The sequence below is a fragment of the Hyperolius riggenbachi genome, chromosome 3 (assembly GCF_040937935.1).
Source record: "Hyperolius riggenbachi isolate aHypRig1 chromosome 3, aHypRig1.pri, whole genome shotgun sequence".
Taxonomy (NCBI): Eukaryota; Metazoa; Chordata; class Amphibia; order Anura; family Hyperoliidae; genus Hyperolius; species Hyperolius riggenbachi.
The window spans coordinates 344182401-344203601 of NC_090648.1; the positions used below are offsets into that span (position 1 = coordinate 344182401).

The window sequence follows — 21201 nt, forward strand, 5'->3', positions numbered from 1 at the left end:
AGGGCTCCAGCTTCTCTTTACTTCCTACCGGGGGAAGTTTAAACAGTAGAGGGTGCTCTACTGTTTAAACTTCCTGTCGGGACAGGAAGTAAGTGAAGCCAGCGCGGAGAAGTAACCGCGGGGACACGTGCCTGCGGAACAGGTGATGTATTGCCACTAGCGTCGGTCATCGGACATTCGAACGCCGCTATTGACGCACTCCCGACCCACCGCCGATCGAGAAAAATCTTCCACATGGACAGATCGACGGGAACGATCGTTTTCGGACGGAAATCAATCGTTCCGCGTTTGCGCAACGATTTCAAAGCAGATTCGATCACAGTGATTGGGCAGCACGGTGGTGTAGTGGTTAGCGCTCTTGCCTTGCAGCGCTGGGTCCCTGGTTTGAATCCCAGCCAGGTCAACATCTGCAAGGAGTTTGTATGTTCTCCCCGTGTCTGCGTGGGTTTCCTCCGGGCACTCCGGTTTCCTCCCACATCCCAAAAAAAACATACAGATAAGTTAATTGGCTTCCCCCTAAATTGGCCCTAGTCTATGATACATGCACTTCACAATACATACATAGACATATGACTATGGTAGGGACTAGATTGTGAGCTCCTCTGAGGGACAGTTAGTGACAAGACAACATACTCTGTACAGCGCTGCGTAATATGTCGGCGCTATATAAATACTTGAAATAAATAAATAATAATATATCGGCAGGAAATCGTTAAGTGTATGGGCCCCTTTAGACAGACCACATTAGAACAAGTATAGGAACTTATAGGATAGAAGAAATGAGGCTTAAAATTTTGTTACCTAGTCTCAAGACTTAAAATGAACCTCCAGACTAAAAATCTACTCAGCAGCACTGAAAAGGCTTGGTGTTTCTTTAACAGTTTCACAGCATCAGAACTTTGTTTTTCTTACCAAAGCCTAAGTTTTATCTGAACAGAAGCTAAACCCTGCCCCATCAAAGAAAACTGCCTGGGCATTTTTCCCCTGATGCTGTGCAAAGCATGATGGGATTTCTGATGATCTCATTGCTTAGCAACTGGGAAGGGTGATCAGGGCACAGGACAGTTGGAACTGTGTCTTCATGCTTCCTGTCGCCTTCTTTCAACCAAAAAGTTGGCTGCCCTCATGAAATTACAAACATTTGCCTGTTCTTTTAAAACAGGGTTGGTAAGAGATGATATTACCTATCTATTTGAATTAACATAATTACATAATTAAGTAACTTAATTACAGTATATTTGTTTAAGCTGAAGTTCCTCTTGAAGGCGCCTATACACTTGCTCGATTTTCCTGGCAGATTAGATAATTGTGATTGAATCTGCCAGAGCTCGATGGCACAACGTGGAAGGCCGAAATCAAAAAGGCGCAGTTGGATGCATGGCAGTAGATTTTGAGGTGCCGTCAGATCATAAATACATTTCACTAATCAGACTTGATGTAGAGTTACAGTTATGAGTAGCTATTACAATATGCATTGTGCAGCAGTGGGAGCTTTGATGGAGAGGCATAGGAAAAGCTGTAAGTGCAGCAGGGTGCAAACACAGCAGTGCTCATGTATGTGTATAGGCTGCTAAACTTAAAGTGAACCTCCGGACTAAAAATCGACTCAGCAGCACTGAAAAGGCTTTGTGTTTCTTTAACAGTTTCACAGCATCAGAACTTTGTTTCTCTTATACAAGTCTAATTTTTAGCTGCACAGAAGAAAACTGCCCGGGCTTTTTTGCCCTGATGCTGTGCAAAGCATGATGGGATTTCTGATTTTGTTGTTCTCGTTCTGCTGTTTTGGTGCAATTTTTTTTTTTACATTTTGAATTTGACATTTGAAGCCTAGCGTGCACAGCTGGGAGGGGTAATCAGGACACAGGATAGTTGGAACGGTGTCTCCTGCTCCCTGTCACCTCCTTTCAACCAAAAAGATGGCTGCCCCCATGAATCACAAACATTTGCCTGTTCTTTTAAAACAGAGTGGGTAAGAGATTATATTACCTATCTATTCTAATCAACATAACTAATGTAACTTGATGACAGTATGTTTGTTTAGGCTAAAGTTCCCCTTTAAGTAATTGTAAATATTAGACAACCAGGAAATGCTTATGTTTTTTTTTTTTGCTTGGTGCAAAATCATGAAAGCGTTTATAATAGCAATATTGATCAGGCACAGTCTATCGCTTGTCTTGGCATATTCATGGGCTCTGACATTGCCACACTATGTAACTGTCTTTTTCTAAATCCCAATAGAGCCAGTGGGATTCCCAGGGGCAGATTGTTTTGAAACTGGGAAGAATGGAATGTTAAGATTCCCACAGCAACCAAACCAAATTTCATATTTGACATATTTTAAATAAACTGTATTTTTTGGACCATAAGAGGCTCCGGACCATAAGAAGCACATAGGTTTAGAGGACAAAAACCAGGGGGAAAAAAATTATACTTATTAAAGGAATAAGAAACCCGCTGCCGCTCAGGGATATTGAATAGATAATTACCTTTATTGAGAATTAGAAAAACAATCACCATCCTACCCTAAAATCAATTAAAAATAATGCGGAGCGCTCCGTGACCACCACACCTCTCAGCATACCCACACACATCCCATTCACTCTGGTACCGGTACCGGTACCAATCCTCTAGTTCCCCAGAGTGCTGGATAAAGTGGCTGCTGTATTGGCATTACTGGTAATGATCATAAGCCGTGACACGGCTCAGGCTGCACAGTTCCTCCCGACACTGTAGAGTATATGCTGCAGGGCAGCTGGCTCTTACCACCCCATCAACAGTCTGACTCGTCAGGTCCTCTTGTCCTGCTGTGATCTCGTCAGGTTCCTCCTATTTTCTTCGGCTCAACCCTGCTCGTGCCTCAGCGGGGAGCCTATACGGCTCGACCCCGGGTGGTGAGTGTAGGCGGGGAGCACACAAAGATCCAAGGCTCAGTTACTTGCAGCTCGGCCGGCCGGCTACTGGAGGCGCTCAAAACGCATGTCGCGATGAAGCCCCGCCCATCGACGCGTTGCGCCCGCCCACTGCGAGCTTCGTCAGGATAGATTTTAGGATTGATTTTAGGGTAGGATGGTGATTGTTTTTCTAATTCTCAATAAAGGTAATTATCTATTCAATATCCCTGAGCGGCAGCGGGTTTCTTATTCCTTTAAACAGTAATTGTTCCCCATACCTGCAGTTGCTCCTGTAAATTACAGTGAAGGGACCATATCCACGGGTGAGTGAGAAAGACAGGTTTATTGTTTGATGTGACAAAAAAAATTATACTTATGCCCATACACTCGTCAGATTGGCAGCAGACAGATAAGAAATGCATCTGATGATCTATCTGATGCGTTTTTAGAACATTTTTTACCAGGATAGAATTCCAATAGATTTCAGTTTGAAATCTGTTGAAATTCGATCTGATGGCATTTTTTTGCCATCAGATTTCCATTAAGGCCAATGCAAACTGATAAGCAATCTCATCAGATCGACCTAAATTTTCCACCCTGCTAGTTCGATGGAAATCCATCGAAATCGATCGAAATCGGCCGTCGATCGGTCGATTGGCCAACCGATTTGCGATCGATCGATCGATCGCGATCGATCGATCGGCCAGAAAATCGGCTGAGTGTATGGGCTGCTTTAACCTGGGACATCCATGGTACAGGGGTATTTTGTGAAGCTTCTCCCTTCCAAGCTGTCTCTATCTAACAGATACAGTAATCCCCAATCAGTGCTTTGATTAATGTCAATTAAGGCGTTTCGACTTTTTCTCCCAACTTTTGGGGGAGAAAAAGTGCGTCTTGCACACTACATGCGATTCCTAATTTTTTTTTTTTTTTTTTTTTTTTTTTTTTTATACAATCCGATTTTTGGTTCCGATTTAAAAAGTACTGCATGCTGCTACGTTTTTTAAAATCTGATTGAATGAAAACAAAAATTCAGAATCGCATGTAGTGTGCAAGAGGCCTAATAGGCTAAAAAATGAGGGTCGTTTGAATATGCTCTGATTAGTTGGTATGACACATTAACTTATAATTGTATTTTTCCAACATTTATAAAACCGATTTCTTGTTTCTAATTCTGATTTGATCCCAATGCATTACTATCATAAATTGGCAAAGACTGTGAGGCTTCGTTCTGTTCTAGGTGAGGGATCATTGCCTATAAATCTTATGTCAGATTTAAACTGGCACTTGAAAAATCAAGTCAAACAGTAGGTAGGGCTACATTGATGTTTAAAATGTTTTATTATGTCAGTGACTCTCAAACTTTTCCTGTTGAGGGCACCCTTAGTGACTTTTTAGAAATTTTTTACCCTCTCCTTGTCGCACAGGAGACTGAAGGTGACAAATTCACCACCTTTCAGCTGCTTCCATGCACCTGCCGGGTGCTTGCTAGAGAGAGTCGTCACTGTATTGCGTTGCATCTGAGCATGGCCGATGCTGTACGACGTATCAGATGTGCACCCAGTATTTGGTAGCCCCTCTAACTCACTATAGGTAGCCAGATGTGCCCCCAGTATTAGGTTGGTCCCCAATCCAGTATACAGTAGGTAGCCAGATGTGCCCACTGTATTCGGTATGTTCCCATTCCTCCGGTATGGGTAGCCAGATGTGCCCTCAGTATTGGGCAACCTCCCTAGTATATCACTGACATCAGATCAGGTTTGATGACATAAGTCCAGCATTTATTTGGAGCCAGAAGCGGAAATGACCATGCTTCAGAGAATTGCAGGTAGGGTGTTTGGTCGCAACTGTGAAGATTGCCCTTTGGGCACTGTAATGAGATAGACTCTTTACATTCTTGCTTTCCAAATGTTATCCAAATGTATAGTACAGCATTTGAGTGGAATTAGAGGACACTCTACAAGGCTATTGCTATCTTTGCAAAAACGTTGCATGCAGCATGTGCTAGGTTCAGCGCATATTGACCATTGAGCAGAAACAGCAATGTGAAATATGTCATGGAGCTATATCAAAATACGTTTGTGTTGTCACACAGTATTCTCTTGTGACTGTTGGGAAAATTTGACTCTAGGGTGACCTAACCTTTGGACAATTAATAGATCATAATGTGACTGTGCTCTCTATACGAAATATGCAAACCTTATGGTGATGTTAGGCGACTTTGGGCTGCATGGTGTGATGCATGGCCTTGCCTTGTCTTGATATATATGTTAATTTGTTTGTGAGTTGGCCCTCCATAAATGGACTGTTTACAGGAATTTTAGCAACTCCCCCCTCCTGGGATCCTTTCTCCCTCAACCCTCACACAGCCTTTTACAATTGGATTGGGATTAGGATGAGGTGATGGAAGGTGAGGGGGATGGAGGAGAATAAGGGAAATGCGGTGTAAGCCATTGTGTAATGAAAAGCAAAATTGTAATTTTAAATTGTTTTGTTTTCTTTGTTATATATGGAAAGGTTCTTGTTAATGTATTGTCATGGAAATTAGAGTAATAAATCATCTATATAAAAAAAAAATGCAAACCTGCATTGTATTTGTCTCTTTCCAGCTCTGGGAAGTGTCATCTGCCAATCATTATAAGACAATAGATGTAGCAGAGTTTTTCCAAAGTAAGGATGAATCTCTGCATTTCCTAAAATGCTGTTCTTGGTCTAATGATGGTTCCAGGATTATGGTGACAGCCCGGAATTACTTGTATGTAAGTGTTGTCTATTTTATTTTCATTTCTGTTAAAAACGTATGTACGGTATTTGAAAAATTAAATGAAATAATTACAACTAATACAATAAATACAAACTACCTGGATACTGTATTTTAATGTGCATTATTGTAGTGTCTGTCTTAAAGGAAACCGGTAATGAAAGAAATATGGAATCTGCTATTATGATTGTATATTTATACAGTGTTGAGATCTTCTGCAGCACTTTAAAGCGTGTACTTGTCATCAACTGTCCCTCAGAGGAACTCTCAATCTAATCTTACCATAGTCATATCTCCATAGTAGTCCATAGTACTCTATATTAAACTCCTTGAAACGGTGTAAAGTCCATTGCTTGATTTAGCACTGTTTGACTTGTACATACAGCCAGTGGTGTGAGACCTGAAGAAGAGCCGCTAATCTGCGTACCTGTTCTGGTTTAATGCCTTAAAGGGCATCCGAGGTGAAAATGGATAAGAAAAACAATTGTCTGTCCTCCATTCACCTAAAAATGACTTTTTAAGATATCCTACAGTTTTTTAGTTTATAATTCAATTTAGTTTTTAAGTTTTTACTGTTTCATTGTCTCTGCTCAATGACACCTTCATTGCAGTATGCCAGAGCTCAAATCTATGAATTATTTACCCTTTTTATCTCTTTCCTGCTCTCAAAAGCCATTTACTGACAGGAAAGTGTTTTATAGCTGTAATTACTTATCAGTGAGGGTTATGCTACAGTCTGGTCCAGCCCGGTCCCGACCTGGACAGGACCTGTCACTTGCGTACCTGATGTTTACATTTTTCAGGCATAGAAAGAAAAAAAGGAACACAGCCTAGTTATTTGTGTCACATGTCACCTCGGTTGTCCTTTAAAGGCATAGGATTACCATGACTGAAGGGCACGCTGGATTTTAATTGGTAATAAAGAGGGCAGTTACCATATTTCTCTCAATACAGGCTTAACTTAATGCTGCTTTTCACCTTACTCTCTTTATGTCATGCCTTGCCTCAATCTGACAGGCTTCCTTTCACTGGAAGCACGCCCCCCCTCCTCTGTCCACGCCTCTGTTCATCAAGGAAGGGAGTTTGAGCTGCAACTTAGCCATTCTCTTACCTGCATCTTTTTCTGGAATGGGGGGAGAGTGGCAGTTTAGCCACGTCTCTCACTCTCAGAATGTAATGCTTCTCGGGCTCTTTCACACTAGAGGCTAAGGTGAAAAGGCTGCCTTTTGCTGTCAGCGTTTTTGTAGCCTTTCCATAGCGTTTTAAAAGCTTTTTCATAGTGTTTTACAGTTCATATGAAAACATCTTTTTATCTTTTAAAAAGAAGTCAACAAGTCAGCTGTGAAACACTTTGAAAAAGCTGTAGTTTGCCTTTTCTATTGACTATGATTGAAAGGCGAAAAGCCGACATTGGCTGTAAAAAGCTCTGAAAAAGCTTTGAAACAGCAAAGCCTAAAAAAGCTGCTTTAGGTGTGAAAGGTAAAATGAAAGTCTATGGACTTTTATTTTACCTTGGAAAACGCAAATCGTGGTCTTGGCTGTAAAACGCCGAAACTAGCCTGTACTGTGAAAGAGCCCTAAGCAGAAAAGGGACAGAGAGTAACAATGTGTGACACCTGTACATGCTACTTACTGAAATAATTTATATACTTTTTGTAAACCGTGATTGGGTTTTAGAGGCAAGGTAGAGGTGAGAAGGTGTTTTATAAAAGAACACCATTTGGCGATGTGAATGAAGGTGAGTGCAGCTGCAGGTTTCAAATATAACAAATAACTACTTAAAGAGATGGTTCCCCTGGTGGTCGCACACTGGACTTCCAGGTTGTGGGGTCATTCAAATCCCATTTAGTCTAGGAGTTAAGGACCCTCAAAAGAGTCTATAGACCTGCTGGAAGCCACAACCTGAAAGAGGCATCTACTAGCCTAGGAGTGTTGCAACCATGGTGGTTGCTGGACAGTTATGTTTTTAGAACATGTTTGCACTCCACTCACCATGTCGGACAGGAGGGTGGGGCTCTTCACTAAGCTAGGCTTACACTAGGGGGTTGCATTGCGTACTCTGTAAAAACGTCTAACACCAGACCATACTTCACTTCCATACATCCAATAGTCCATACATGGGAACTGTTGGAAGTGATCTGGGTGGTTGTGTCCTTGCAGTCACTGCAACAACCTGCATCCAAGAACAGGGCTCGCTCGTTTTCATTGAGCACTTGGTAGAGATTGCTAATGAGATGCTAATAATTCCAGCTTGCTTGCAAATTTAATGCAGATTGCATGCAACTTTGAACTGGGCCAGTTAAAGTCAGGAAGTGCATTTGATTAGCCTAGTTCCAAGCTGCACTTGATTTGCATTAAATTGGCATGAAAGCCAGATTTGTCATTTATTACTGTTTACTCAGGATTTAATTTGGAAACCATTTGTTTTATTTACTACAGATATTTGATGTTGAAAGCAGTGACCTTGTGTCTGAACTTGAAGCCTGCCAGCAGAGCAGAATTTTGTACTGTGATTTCTGTGGATCTAATCAGATTGTAGCGATGGCTCTGTCGCACTATGCTGTTCAGGTATGTCAGCTGTAGTCTGAACACTTGAGAAATACACGTACATATTTCCAACTGATGTCGCCCGTCAGGAATCGACATAGCTGGGCCGAGGTGCACACATGTGTGTCAGCTGTGCAGCTAACAATGTGCTGTGTTGCTATGCGGGGGAGGGGGGGGGGGGCGCGACAGAGACAACGTGCTTGCGTGACGTGGCGGGGGAGAGGCACGAACAATGAGATCGACATGGAGATTGAGGTCACTGGGGGTGAGTAGATCCACCCCGATAGCTCACGGCTTGGGGTTCCAAGGTTGTCGGCTGCTGTACATATGCTGTACATATGCCTATTATCGGCCTCCTCAGCCGACTTAAGTCAAGCATGTGTACGGGCCTTTAGCCTTGTACACACATCCAATTTTACCACTTCCATGTAGTATGAGGGCTTACTTACACAATGTGATCATAATATTCAGAATTTGCTGACCCCCATACTACATAGAGGTGGTAAATTGGTCAGCTATTGGCCAGTCAGAATTGGATGTGTGTACCAGGCTTTAGATAATGCAGTCAGAGGCAGGAACTGAATGTTTCAGTCTTGCACATGTTCTATGTTAAAGAGAATCTGTACTCTAAAATTCTTACAATAAAAAGCATACAGTTCTATTTATTATGTTCTCCTGGGCCCCTCTGTGCTGTTTCTGCCACTCCCTGCTGCAATCCTGGCTTGCAATTGCCAGTTTTAGGCAGTGTTTACAAACAAAAGACATGGCTGCTAACCAGAGTGTGATAGGCTGAGAGGAGCTCAGTCTTTGACTCACACAGAGCCTGCAGGGGGCGTGGAGAGGGTGTGTATAGCTTCTATCCTATCACAAGCAGACCAGCACATTCCTGCCTGAGTGCCTGAGCCTGACAAAGCCGTCAGAGGAAAGAAGATTTGATTATATAACAGAGATAATACAGCCACTGTGCAACTAGAAAAGGCTGCAGTAAGACAGACCACATTAGAACAGGTATAGGAACTTATAGGATAGAAGAAATAAGGCTGAAAATTTTGTTAGTCTCTTTAAGCTGTATAACTTGAAAACTCACAATGGAGGTTTGAAGTTGGACGGGGAATATTGTACATAGCTCCCGTTACCTCTTGCCATGTGGATTGCAGAGGAAAAGATGGCCACTAACCATACAATCTTGATTGTACAGTCTTAACTAATTTTTCCACATCTGCGTAGTGTGAAGGAGTACCTAAAGTATCTGTTCAAATTTTAGTTTATTTTTCTTCTTCATAGACTTTGCAAACCGAAGATTGTACAATCAAGATTGTAGGAGCAATGAGCACTTTAAAGGGGTTCTTCCGCGAATGAGGAAGAAAATAAAAAGTGGTTTATTTATAAACTATTAAAATTCCTTTTTAAATAGTGTGAAAAGTTTTTTTAAAAAAATGAATGGTTTCATCAAAGTAACATGTGTAAGTAACCAGTGACAGATGATGGACTAGGAGGCTAATCCATTTGTGAGGGTTTTTTTTTTTTACTATATTCTCCCAAACATAACTGCTGCCTACCTAGTTGTCAGTGGTGTAGCCCATTGCTGTGAGGAATGGCTGTTACAGTTGTTAGAATAACGGCTGTTCTCTCGCTGAGCTCCACGGCAGTTATTTATTGTAGTTTTACAGAGAGAGGACCCCTGAAGCAATGAATCGGGCAGAAGCAGGGCAGCCGATCAGTGAGAGCTTCATTTGTTGACATCGTTGCCCGGCAACCAGACTACTCCTCTATGCAGAAAGATCTTTATCTCCTGAAAGCGAGTGATCTGTTTTTAGCTGGTGTGATAATCAGCCATAAAATAAATGAAAAGTAACTCCAGCTTTGCAGGAGTTGTTTGTTTTTTTCCCCTTATCTTCTTTTAGCTGCCAGCAGAACTAGAGTTCACTGTAATGCTGGGGATACATGGTACGTTTCTGTACCATGTATCGAGCAGCTGATCTGGCCAGCTGATAATATTCAGCTGGTCCGATCAAGCTGCTCGATCCCCGCCCGCTCGATCCTTGCCAGTGGACAATGGCAGGGAATCGAACGCTGATAAGGAAGCGCCGGCGGGGACGAGCGGTAATCGATCCGCGGGGACCCGGCTGGGGTCGATCCGGCGGCTAATCGGCCGCCGGATCGACCCGTGTATTCCCAGCATTACACAGTGAGTCATGTCATCTGATTTTTAGCTGTGATGAGAAGCAGACAACAGACAGGATTTTAGACACTTGTTTCGTGTTGTAGCAATAGTGATCTGTCAATAAGGAAAATTTTATGTCAATTTTACTTTTTCTAAAAAAGTTTATGTAAATTGCAATAAAGGTTTTAATGGATGGATATATAAAGTATGTGTATATGTGTGTATATGTATATATGTATATATATATATATATATATATATATATATATATATATATATATATATATATATATATATATATATTTTATATATATATATATCTTATATATATATATATATATATGTATATTATATATATAAATATATGTATATATATGAATGCACACGCCGGAACGGGGGTTGTTGTGGATGTGTGCATGCGCGTAAATATCGCAGGAGGGTGTGTTGAATGGGAGGGTGCATAAGGCACGCGTTGTGTGTGTATGGGGGGGATTGGTGTGGGATGATGTGTATGCTAAGGCCTAGCGCCGGTTTATTAAAGGAAACATCAGGCAAGAATTAATTCCCCATATTATACTTATCGGGAAAAACAAAAGTTTGCTTTCTTAAAACAGAAAGAATTTGCGATAATTCAGGTTGGAGTGAGCGTGAGATGTCTCCCAGTGCATCACTGCTGAATATATGCAAATTAACCATTAATACCCTTAGAAGCTAAACACACCTCCAGATCCGCTGGAATGCAATGATGTGTCATCTTGTTAATTTGTACAGAGCCATAATAATCCAACATGCATACAGACTGTTTCGAATTGTTTGATCCTCATCAGTGCATGGCATGGATTAATTTGGCTCTATGGAGTAGGGCTTGTAACACCGAGAGGTACAGACTAACCAGTAAGCTCATGGTGAACCAGAACTCATTGGAGTGTGTACAACCATTGTAGCCCCTTACACACTCCAATGAGTTCTGGTTCACCATGAGCTTGCTGGTTAGTCTATACTTATCGGGGGCTTCCTCCAGCCCCTTGAAGGCGACATGTCCCACGCTGCATCGCCGATCGCAGCTACCAGCCCCGGGTCTGCGCCGTGTGCAGAGGCCGAACTTGATGTCGTCCTTGCTGGGCCTGGGTTAAGCCCCGCTGTCTATCAAGTCCACATTGTATGCAGCGTACTGCGCAGGCACTGAACTACTGTGCCTGCGCAGTACACTTTGGATAACATGGCTGTGGCAGCTGCGTTTGTAGATGCGGCTTGGGACATGGCTTCAAAGGGCTATCCAGCTCAGCAGTGCGCTGAGGCGGAACCTGTAATTCTGAGCAGGAGGAAAATGTATGGCTCCAGCCTGATCTAGGAGTATATTTATTTTCAGAAGTAGCAGCTTGTTGCAGCTCCCCCTGGCCTCCTCCCCGCTGGTGAAAGTGGTGCGTCTCCTGCACCCAACACACGCAAGTGGCCACTGCTGACAGGAAGGCAGGGAGGACAGTGGGCAGCGCTAATCAGCTAAAACCAGATCACGCTTTCAGGAGATAAAGATCTTTCTGCATAGACGGGTAGTCTGGTTGCCGGGCAACAATGTCAACAAATGAAGTTCTCACTGATCGGCTGCCCTGCTTCTGCCCGATTCATTGCTGCACAGGGGTCCTCTCTGTAAAACTACAATAAATAACTGCCGTGGAGCTCAGTGAGAGAACAACCGTTATTCTAACAACTGTAACAGCCATTCCTCACAGCAATGGGCTACACCACTGACAACTAGGTAGGCAGCAGTTATGTTTGGGAAATTATAGTAAAAAAAAACAAACCATCACAAATGGATTAGCCTCCCAGCCGTCATCCGTCACTGGTTACTTACACATGTTACTTTGATGAAACCATTCATTAAAAAAAAAAAACTTTTAACACTATTTGAGAAGGATTTTTAATAGTTTATAAATAATCCACTTTTTATTTTTTTCCTCATTCGCGGAAGAACCCCTTTAAGTTAAGATGGCCATACACAGGTTGATGTGGCTAAAAGATAGATCCCTCTCTGATCATTATCTAATCAGAGAGGTATCTATCTGACCAAATTCCTCCACACACTTTATACAGATTTGAAATCGATTTTAGCATGAAATGGATTGAAAATCTGTGTGCACTGCCTGCGGGGTCTCCTCATCTATGTTGCCCCCCTTCCCTCGGGCCATGCAGAATGTGGGCAGCAAAGCTTACTCTCACCTGTCTGCCAGTGCGTGTCCACCACCGGGTGCTCTTCCTTTTCTCTTTTCACCTTGGGTGCCTGGGTACTATGACTAAACGCTAGAGGCTGAACACTAGAGCCACAGTGGCACCTACATCATGTAACCACTAGAGGCCTGTAGTGTTTGTCACATGCACGGGCACCTGGGGAGAGAAGAGGAGCAGGGCTGTGGAGTCGGTACAAAAATCTTCCAACTCCGACTCCTCAGTTTATGAAAATACAACTCCAACTCCGACTCTGGGTAACCAAAATGGCCCCGACTCAGGCTCCTTGACTCCGACTCCAACTCCGACTCCACAGCCCTGAAGATGAGTGCCCTGCAGTGGGAAAAAGTGTTAGCAGACAGGTGACAATAAGCTCTGCTGCTGCTAGTGATGCACTTCAAACCCACCAAGTCAAGCAATATCTTCCATCGACTGAATCGATCCCTTTCGGGTGGAAACTGATTGATTGATTGATTGATTGTGAATCGTTTCTGACATCGATTTCTAGCAGATTCAATCTAATCGGCTAGATAATGATGGAAATTATCGACCAGTGTATGGCTGTCTTTAGACTTCTAGACCACTATATCATTTAGAGCTCAATAAGGATTTTACCAGTAGAAAAGCTGCAAATGTATTTTGGAAGTAAATGCTTTAGTTTCACAAAAATCACTTTCTGCAACTATTTCCCATATACCTTGTAACAGATGTTTTCAGAAAGCGGTTTATCATCCAATATATGATGCCTGCACACTCATATCAGTATTTATTCTGTTTCCCTTCAGCTGTGGAATGTAGATACTAACGAGAAAATAGCTGAATTTAGTGCACATTTAAGTTGGGTCCATTGTGTCAAATTCTCTCCTGAGGGGACTTCATTCTTGACCTGTTCTGATGACAAGACTGTGAAGGTAAGTTACAGGTACCGTTATTGCCTCCCAAGTACTAGCAGGGATAATAGATGTAGTTTAGGCCGCAATCTAATTCCTTTGCTTCTGAAGAACTGTGTACTTCATATAGCGGTTGCCCCCTCTTGTGATGTAACGTCACTACAGCCGGGATCTCCTCCACCTTTACTTGATGAAAAGATGCTGATTGTTATAATTTAACACTTACTACCGAGTTATGCTAGGTACAAGCAGCATTCAGGTATTTCCTGTCAAATTGGACCATTATTTCTGTCATGTCCTATCTGTTCCCGTTTGATAACTGGAGCGATTTTTCAGAAGTCATCATAGGAAAATTGACACCAGTTCCACGCATGGCTTTCAGTATGGCGGGTTCAAGACTTTTTGCCATCTGAGGCAACATTCCTCCCTACTTACAGTAAGAAGGGGTATCAGTATTTGGCCTTCCCTGCCCCACACCCCTTAGTAAGAAGTGCAGTCAGACCCTGTGTGCTCCCCCCAGCCCACCCCAGTATAAAAAGTGCCTGGGGGCTAAGGAGGCCCACTTCCACTGCCCAGTGGAGTATAAATACCTAGTCCAGCGCCGGGTCCTCTCCTCTTTGCTGCAGCTTATCACTGTGCAGAAGCATCCCTCCATAGGCTCCTGATGCATGTCACGTGACATCGGGAGCCTATAGGGATTTGCTACTGCAGTGTACAAAAGGGGAGGAAACCGTGTTGGACTATTGTTCTCTGCTCCACGCTCTGCCATTCAGATTGAGCCAGGCGCCAGCATCACCCCCTAGATTTTACCACTTGAATCATACGATTCAGCTGGCTTCATGGCCCTGGATCTCAGGATAAGTAAAAACGATTTCTGCATTACTTGTTTCACACATTTGTTTCTTTTCATAGAGATGGTAATGAAATTGTGCTGCTGTCATGCATCTCTCTCCTCTTGTCCCATTTTCTGTTCTCTCCTCCTCTCTCTTTGCTCTCTGTATCCTTTACTCCCTCTCTTCTCTTCCTTTCTTCCTCCCTCTTTATCTTCTCACTATTTCTTTACTGTACTGTGCAGAAATCTTATACAGTTGTAAAAAAAAAAAAAAAAAAAAAAACCCGGTGACCTAAAAATGAACTGAATACATTTTTGTAATCAAGAACCTCCATAAGAACTGCAGTAAATAAAAAACAAAGCACATGTGAAATATTTCACATCTCAAAAAGTAATTTTATTTTTTCATTCATTGATCTCTTTTATAGTTTCTTGATCAGTAAAAACTGTCTACAATATTATTTTTTGAAACATTTATGCTTTATTGTAGTTTTTCTATCTTAACAGGCTAATATGTTTGCACATTACTATATTTAGCTGCTGTGGAATATTTACTGTGAAATTAGGCCGTTTCAGAAAAGCATGCGTTATGTTTTTTTATTCTTTTTTTTTTTTTCTCTTTTTTTTTTTTTTTTAAATAGCTGTGGGAAACCAGCGAAGTGTGCAAGCCTTCAGGCACCACCCTGAAGCATGAATTTTGTAATTTTGATGTGGCGTTCAGTGGAGATGAAGTGACTGTTCTTGCAGCTGACAAGGATGACTGCTTACTGGTGAGTATTCTGCTCATTACTTTTTTAGGCCAGTAAAGTGCGGTATGTAATTTCAAGATTCAAAAAAAGGTGATTTCTTAGTTGTACTTCATAAGGATTTCTAATTGTTGTCTATTTTGTTATTTTTTGTTTTTCAACAAATTGTAGCTAACTTACAGTGTTTAAGTGTTTGTATTGTTACCTTGCTGTTATAAGTAGTAGCTGTTTTCTATAAATCCGGAAATTCTGAAGCACAGTTTTCTGTGTTCTGTGTCTCTCATGCTGTCTGACCTGCATTCATCTTTCTCTAGTCTAGTCACAGAAATGTCTATATAGACAAGCCTCTGAGCAGGGGTATAGCTAGAAATCATGGGGCCCATAACAAATTAATACACCCTCCTTAAAAAAAAAATTATATATATATATATATATATATATATATATATATATATGTATGCGTATATATACATTCTATCATAATGTACCTATGCCCCATGTGTTAGTATTAGATGGGCCCAGGTAACCCCCCTCCCCCAGTATAAATAGCAAAATGTGATCCCCAGTATAGGTAGCCAGCGGGGTACCCCAGTTTAGGATGCCAGAGCTAGCTACCCTTAGTATAGAACCCCCCCCCCCCCCCAGTAAAGGTAGCCAGAGCCCCCCCAGTATAGAGATACCATCCAGTATAGGTAACCAGAAGTTAACTTTGTTGGTGGCATATCATAGGTAATGCATGTGCTTGAAAGAATCTGGTCATAATTCAGTCAGCAGGGAGAACAGCAATGCATTCCTATACTTAGTACATCTCTGCTTGATGCACACAACTCTTGTATTTGATATAATTGTCTCTAAAAAAAAACAACTCATTGCATTATAGGAAATAAGAGATCTGTGGTAGGTACTTCCGTTTACTTTGTTGCAAGTGATCCAACCAGTCACAATGTGCACTGTCTTTACAAGAGCTTTATTGTTGCTATTGTTTTCTTTCTATAAATTCCTGGAAGTTTGAAAGCTGGAAACAGACAATCATGCTGTTAGAGCACCTTGATAAGTGAGAGCTGTATGTGAGGAGAAGATACGTGGGCGGATGATTTTCTACCTACGTTGTGAAGCCTATATTCACCAGTATGTAGGGAAAAGTGTGACTATTATGATCTTGTAAATATTTCTGTCTCTCATGCTTTATTTTTACCTGCGGTGTTAGATCTATAACTGTTTTATTGCTTTAAACTTAGCAGTTATTTTTTCACATGTTTTTCAGTTCATTAATGGAAAGACTGGAGATGTGATTTGTCGGAGCATCAGCCAGAAATCTCCTATCACCTGCTGCTGTCTGAGTTCTGATAGGTGCCTGGCAGCTGTGGGCGGTGATGATGGATCTGTCCAGGTATGTCTGCAACGTAAGCCTCTCTATTTTGTAGGTATGCACACTCTTTTGAGTAAAGTGAAGTATAGCATGCATAATTAAAGAGACACTGTAACTAGAAAAACGGCCCCTGGGGGGTACTCACCTCGGGAGAGGGAAGCCTCCGGATCCTAATGAGGCTTCCCCCGTCCTCTGTCCCACGGGGGTGTTGCTGCAGCCCTTCAAAGCCGGCCCGACAAATCTGTCATCCTGTTCAATATTTACCTTTCCAGGCTTCAGCGGGGGCGCTGTTTCGGCTTTCGACTCCAAAGTAGACGGAAATACCCGATCTCAGTCGGGTCCGTTCTACGGCGCAGGCGCCGGAGACTTGCGCCTGTGCAGTAGAACGGACCCGACTGAGATCGGGTATTTCCGCCTATTTCGGAGCGCAGCGCCGCTACTGCGCCTGCGCTGGAGCCGGCAAGGTAAATATTTACATCGCCGACGTTTGGAGGGGCACAGCGTGACCCCCGTGGGACGCAGGAGGACGAGGGAAGCCTTGATAGGATCCGGAGGCTTCCCCCTCCCGAGGTGAGTACCCCCAGGGGTCGTTTTTCTCAGTACAGGTTTTCTTTAAGCTAAGCCAAAATGACTTCATCTACAACTAGGCCTCTGTCACATGGGTAGCTGCAAGGCAAGCATTCTCTGCTTATCAGCTGCTCTGCTTCATGTGCTGGTATGTAAGTGCTCAGCATGGGCTGTGGAGAGGTGTCTGACCCATGGAGGCAGCAGTAGCTGCTCTCAAATGTAATGTGGGCCATTTTTTAAGTTGTTGAGTAGTATCACGTGTCAAGAGCTGACACAGGTGTGGTTACAAACATTCAGTTGCATTAAATTGCATCCAGAAGACACTTGATAAGCAAGAGTGCTGCTCAGCTGTCTGTGTGGAAGAGGTCAGGACTATGAAATGGGAAGAGTTAGTACGGATCACTACAATTTGCTTACGATTACTTTTAGCAGTCCTTTAAAGAAATCCTGTAATAACAAACAATCCCTCTGGGGGATACTTACCTCGTGAGGGGGAAGCCTCTAGATTCTAAGGAGGCTTCCCCCATTCTCTCCAGCCTCCTTTAGCCTGCCCGGGTCCCCCGAAGTCTGTCAATGTAAATATTTACCTCTCCGGGATCCAGCGCAGGCGTACTACCGGCTTTTTGTTTGGGTAAGGCAGAAATAGCCGAACCTGATCAGTTCGCCCTGTGCAGTAGAGCGGATACGATCGGGCTTGGCTATTGCCCCCTAGCACGAAGGAAGAGCCACTACTGCACCTGTGCTGGATCCCGGAGAGGTAAATAAATCAAGCCTTGTCGGGGGAGGATTGTGGTAGGATTTGGGGGAGCCAGTCAGTTATGAAGACAAAGTATATATTGTTGTGAAATACCACAAATCGATGTCTTGGAAGTAAAGTATTGGTTTATTTACTGTACAGGAGATGAAATATTGTCTCCCGAGGAAGGCTCAGAACAGAAGTTATATACTCCAAATTACACATTACAATCATTCCTCCTACCAATAACCTGATTGGATCCTCACAAAATCTCTAAGTTAACTATTGGAATACAGAATACAGTATAAATGAATACATGAATACATATTAATATTTAAGTGGATGAGATCAGTCAGTCGTTAATTATTATTAGAGGTATATGTTTCATCAGTAGCTTGTTTAATTTAAGGCTAGTTTGACTGGTGAGATTCACACAGCGCCATCCTTATCTGCAAGAAAGACAAATCATCCCTAGTAGCACATTCCAAACCCATGATACCATGTGAAAGAAGAGAACTAGTCTTATACGAGTAGCTGTATAGAAAAAAGGGAGTGTGGCAAAATGGCTTACAGGTGGCCATTTTATTTATCAATTTTACTTCAATATCACAGTCTGCTTACTTATGAAATATTTCACAACCTGTACAGTTGTTTTTATAAAACACATGCAATATTTATTTTGGGATCTGTATGACTCCCAGTCACTGCACTTAGTAACTTTCATAATTCAGCGTAACTTTATACACTTTACAGTTGAGCTGTAACCTATAGGACAGGGCTTGAATCTTGCCACAGTGATACTGCACACAATAGGCGTGGTAGACGTGTTTTAAGACATTGTAATCTGTAGAGAGAACAGAATCCTGCAAAGAGGACCACTACTGTATTGTCACACGACAGGCAAACTGTTTATTCTGTGGTTTGTAGTACTGTAATCTGCATCTCATGTTAAGGAGAAAAGCTACCTACAGTCATTTTTTTTTGTTTGTGACACATCTCTGCTATACCCCTTAAAGCACATATTAATTGGAGGGGAGGGGAGGAACCACAAAACCTATGCAGTGCTTGTGTTGTCTAGTTCAGCACACCTCTGTTTTAAAGTGGGGAAAAAAAACAATTTGCACGCACACCTGCAAATGTTCAAACAAATGCATTCACTTGGATCAATTATCCAGGCACCACCACTCTCCCTACAGCTAAGTTAAAAGCCGGGGTCTTTGTTACAAAATAATGCATTGCCTTGCATTCCCTTCTCCCTAATAACTTATTTAAATGTCCTAACTTGAGGGGATGTTCCTGGATATATGTATCTTTTCCTGTTTTAAAGGGGACCTGAACACCTGCACAGTACAGAGGAAAAACATAGAGAAATGCACCCTGTATGTAAGAGGGTTTAGCATGTCTAATTCCCCTTCATCTTTGACATATGAAACTGTAACTTGTTCTCTCAGCTATGTCCGCTCAGGAATCTCCTCTGCCATGGCAGAGCAGCTAATTTGTGAACACAGGATGCAAACCTTATGTCTGCTTCCATGAAAGCAGGAAGCAGAGACACTGCAAATTTATTGCAGGATTTGTATCAGCTGTAACAAATGTTTTTCTTTAACCGCTTGCCGACCGCATCATGCTGATAAGCGTGACCGCGGCGGCAACCCCAGGACCACCTAACGCCGATCGGTGTAAAGTCCTGGGGCAGTAGTTTGCAGGAGATTGCGCGCAGGCTGCGTGCGCATATCCAGCTCGGGGGCAGAGTTGGGGGACAAGAAAGTGATCGGCTCTCATATGGTGAAGCCTATTAGAGGCGATTGCCATGATTGGCTGCCTGCAGGGAGGGAGGGGAAAAAAACATTAAAGAAATACGTAAATTTAATTAAAAAAAACACAAACATAAATATTTACAAAAAAAAAAAAACCTGGGGGGGCGATCAGACCCCACCAACAGAGAGCTCTGTTGGTGGGGAGAAAGAGGGGTGGGGATCACTTGTGTGCAGTGTTGTGCAGCCCTGCAGCTTGGCCTAAAAGCTGCAGTGGTCCATTTTACATAAAACTATTATTATTATTATTTAGTATTTATATAGCGCCGACATATTACGCAGCGCTGTACAGTGTGTGTGTGTGTGTGTGTGTGTGTATGTGTATATATATATGTATGTATATATATATATATATATATATATATATATATATATATATATATATATATATATATATATAGTCTTGTGACTAACTGTCCCTCAAAGGAGCTCACAATCTATGATTTTGGAATGTGGGAGGAAACCCGAGTGCCCGGAGGTAACCCACGCAGACACGGAGAGAACATACAAACTCTTTGCAGATAGTGCCCTGGCTGGGATTCGAACCAGGGACCCAGCGCTGCAAGGCGAGAGAGCTAACCACTACGCCACCATGCTGGCCTGGTCTTTAGGGGGTTTAACACTGCAGTCATCAAGAGGTTAAAGGTTATTATGTTGTGCCTTATCTTTTAGAGCAGAGAGGAAGTTCTTAGTTCAGCTCTTCTTTAATACTTGGGGTAGGTGAACTGTTCTCTTTACCACCAAGTATCTCCACACCCCTCCCACTCCCTTCCTTCCCACTGATGCCAGGGCCACTTAAAGAGACACTGAAGCGAAAAAAAAATGATGATATTATGATTTGTATGTGTAGCACAGCTAAGAAATAAAACATTAAGATCAGATACATCAGTCTAATTGTTTCTAGTACAGGAAGAGTTGAGAAACTCCAGTTCTTATCTCTGCAAACAAGCCATTAAGCTCTCCGACTAAGTTAGTCGTGGAGAGGGCTGTTAGCTGACTTTTATTATCTCAACTGTAAGTGAACTGTTTACTTTTCCTCTGCTAGAGGAGAGGTCATTACTTCACAGACTGCTCTGAAAGACTGATTTTGAATGCTGAGTGTTGTGTAATCTGCACATATTATAGAATGATGCAATGTTAGAAAAAACATTATATACCTGAAAATAAAAATATGAGAATATTTTCTTTGCTGCTAATCTTCTAGTAATTATTCATAGTACACAACCAATTCATTATATCATATTTTTTTTTTTCGCTTCAGTGTCTCTTTAATATACTTCTGTCTCCTGTGATGTAGATAGTCATAACATTAGCATGTACAGTATATGCCTGTAAGAGTTATAAGGCAGTACTGGACTAGTTAGCACTCTCTTGAAATTTTTTTTTTTTTTTTTATGCTTTAACCACTTCACCCCAAATGGACAAGAGCGATCTTCACCTTTCAGTGCTCATCCCTTTCATTTGCCAATAGCTTAATCACTACTAATCACAATGAAATGATCTATATCTTGTTTTTTTCACCACCAATTAGGCTTTTTGGGGTTGATATTTGTTTTCAGTAATTACTTTATTTTCTATGCATTTTAAAGGGAAAAACAAGGGAAAAAATGAAAAAATACACTATTTCTCCAATTTCATTTTAATATAAACACTGCTACTGT

The 21201-nt window shown here is 42.1% G+C and overlaps 1 protein-coding gene across 6 annotated transcripts in view; it reads left to right on the forward strand.

Annotated features, from left to right (window-relative positions):
• Positions 1-21201, forward strand: part of APAF1 (apoptotic peptidase activating factor 1) — a 182981-nt gene that overhangs the window by 91685 nt on the left and 70095 nt on the right. For all 6 annotated transcript variants that reach the window (XM_068276989.1, XM_068276987.1, XM_068276986.1 and 3 more), the window contains 5 exons: positions 5501-5650; positions 8092-8220; positions 13372-13497; positions 14950-15078; positions 16319-16444. In XM_068276989.1, the coding sequence (XP_068133090.1) occupies positions 5501-5650; positions 8092-8220; positions 13372-13497; positions 14950-15078; positions 16319-16444 (660 nt within the window). The remainder of the gene's footprint in view (positions 1-5500; positions 5651-8091; positions 8221-13371; positions 13498-14949; positions 15079-16318; positions 16445-21201) is intronic.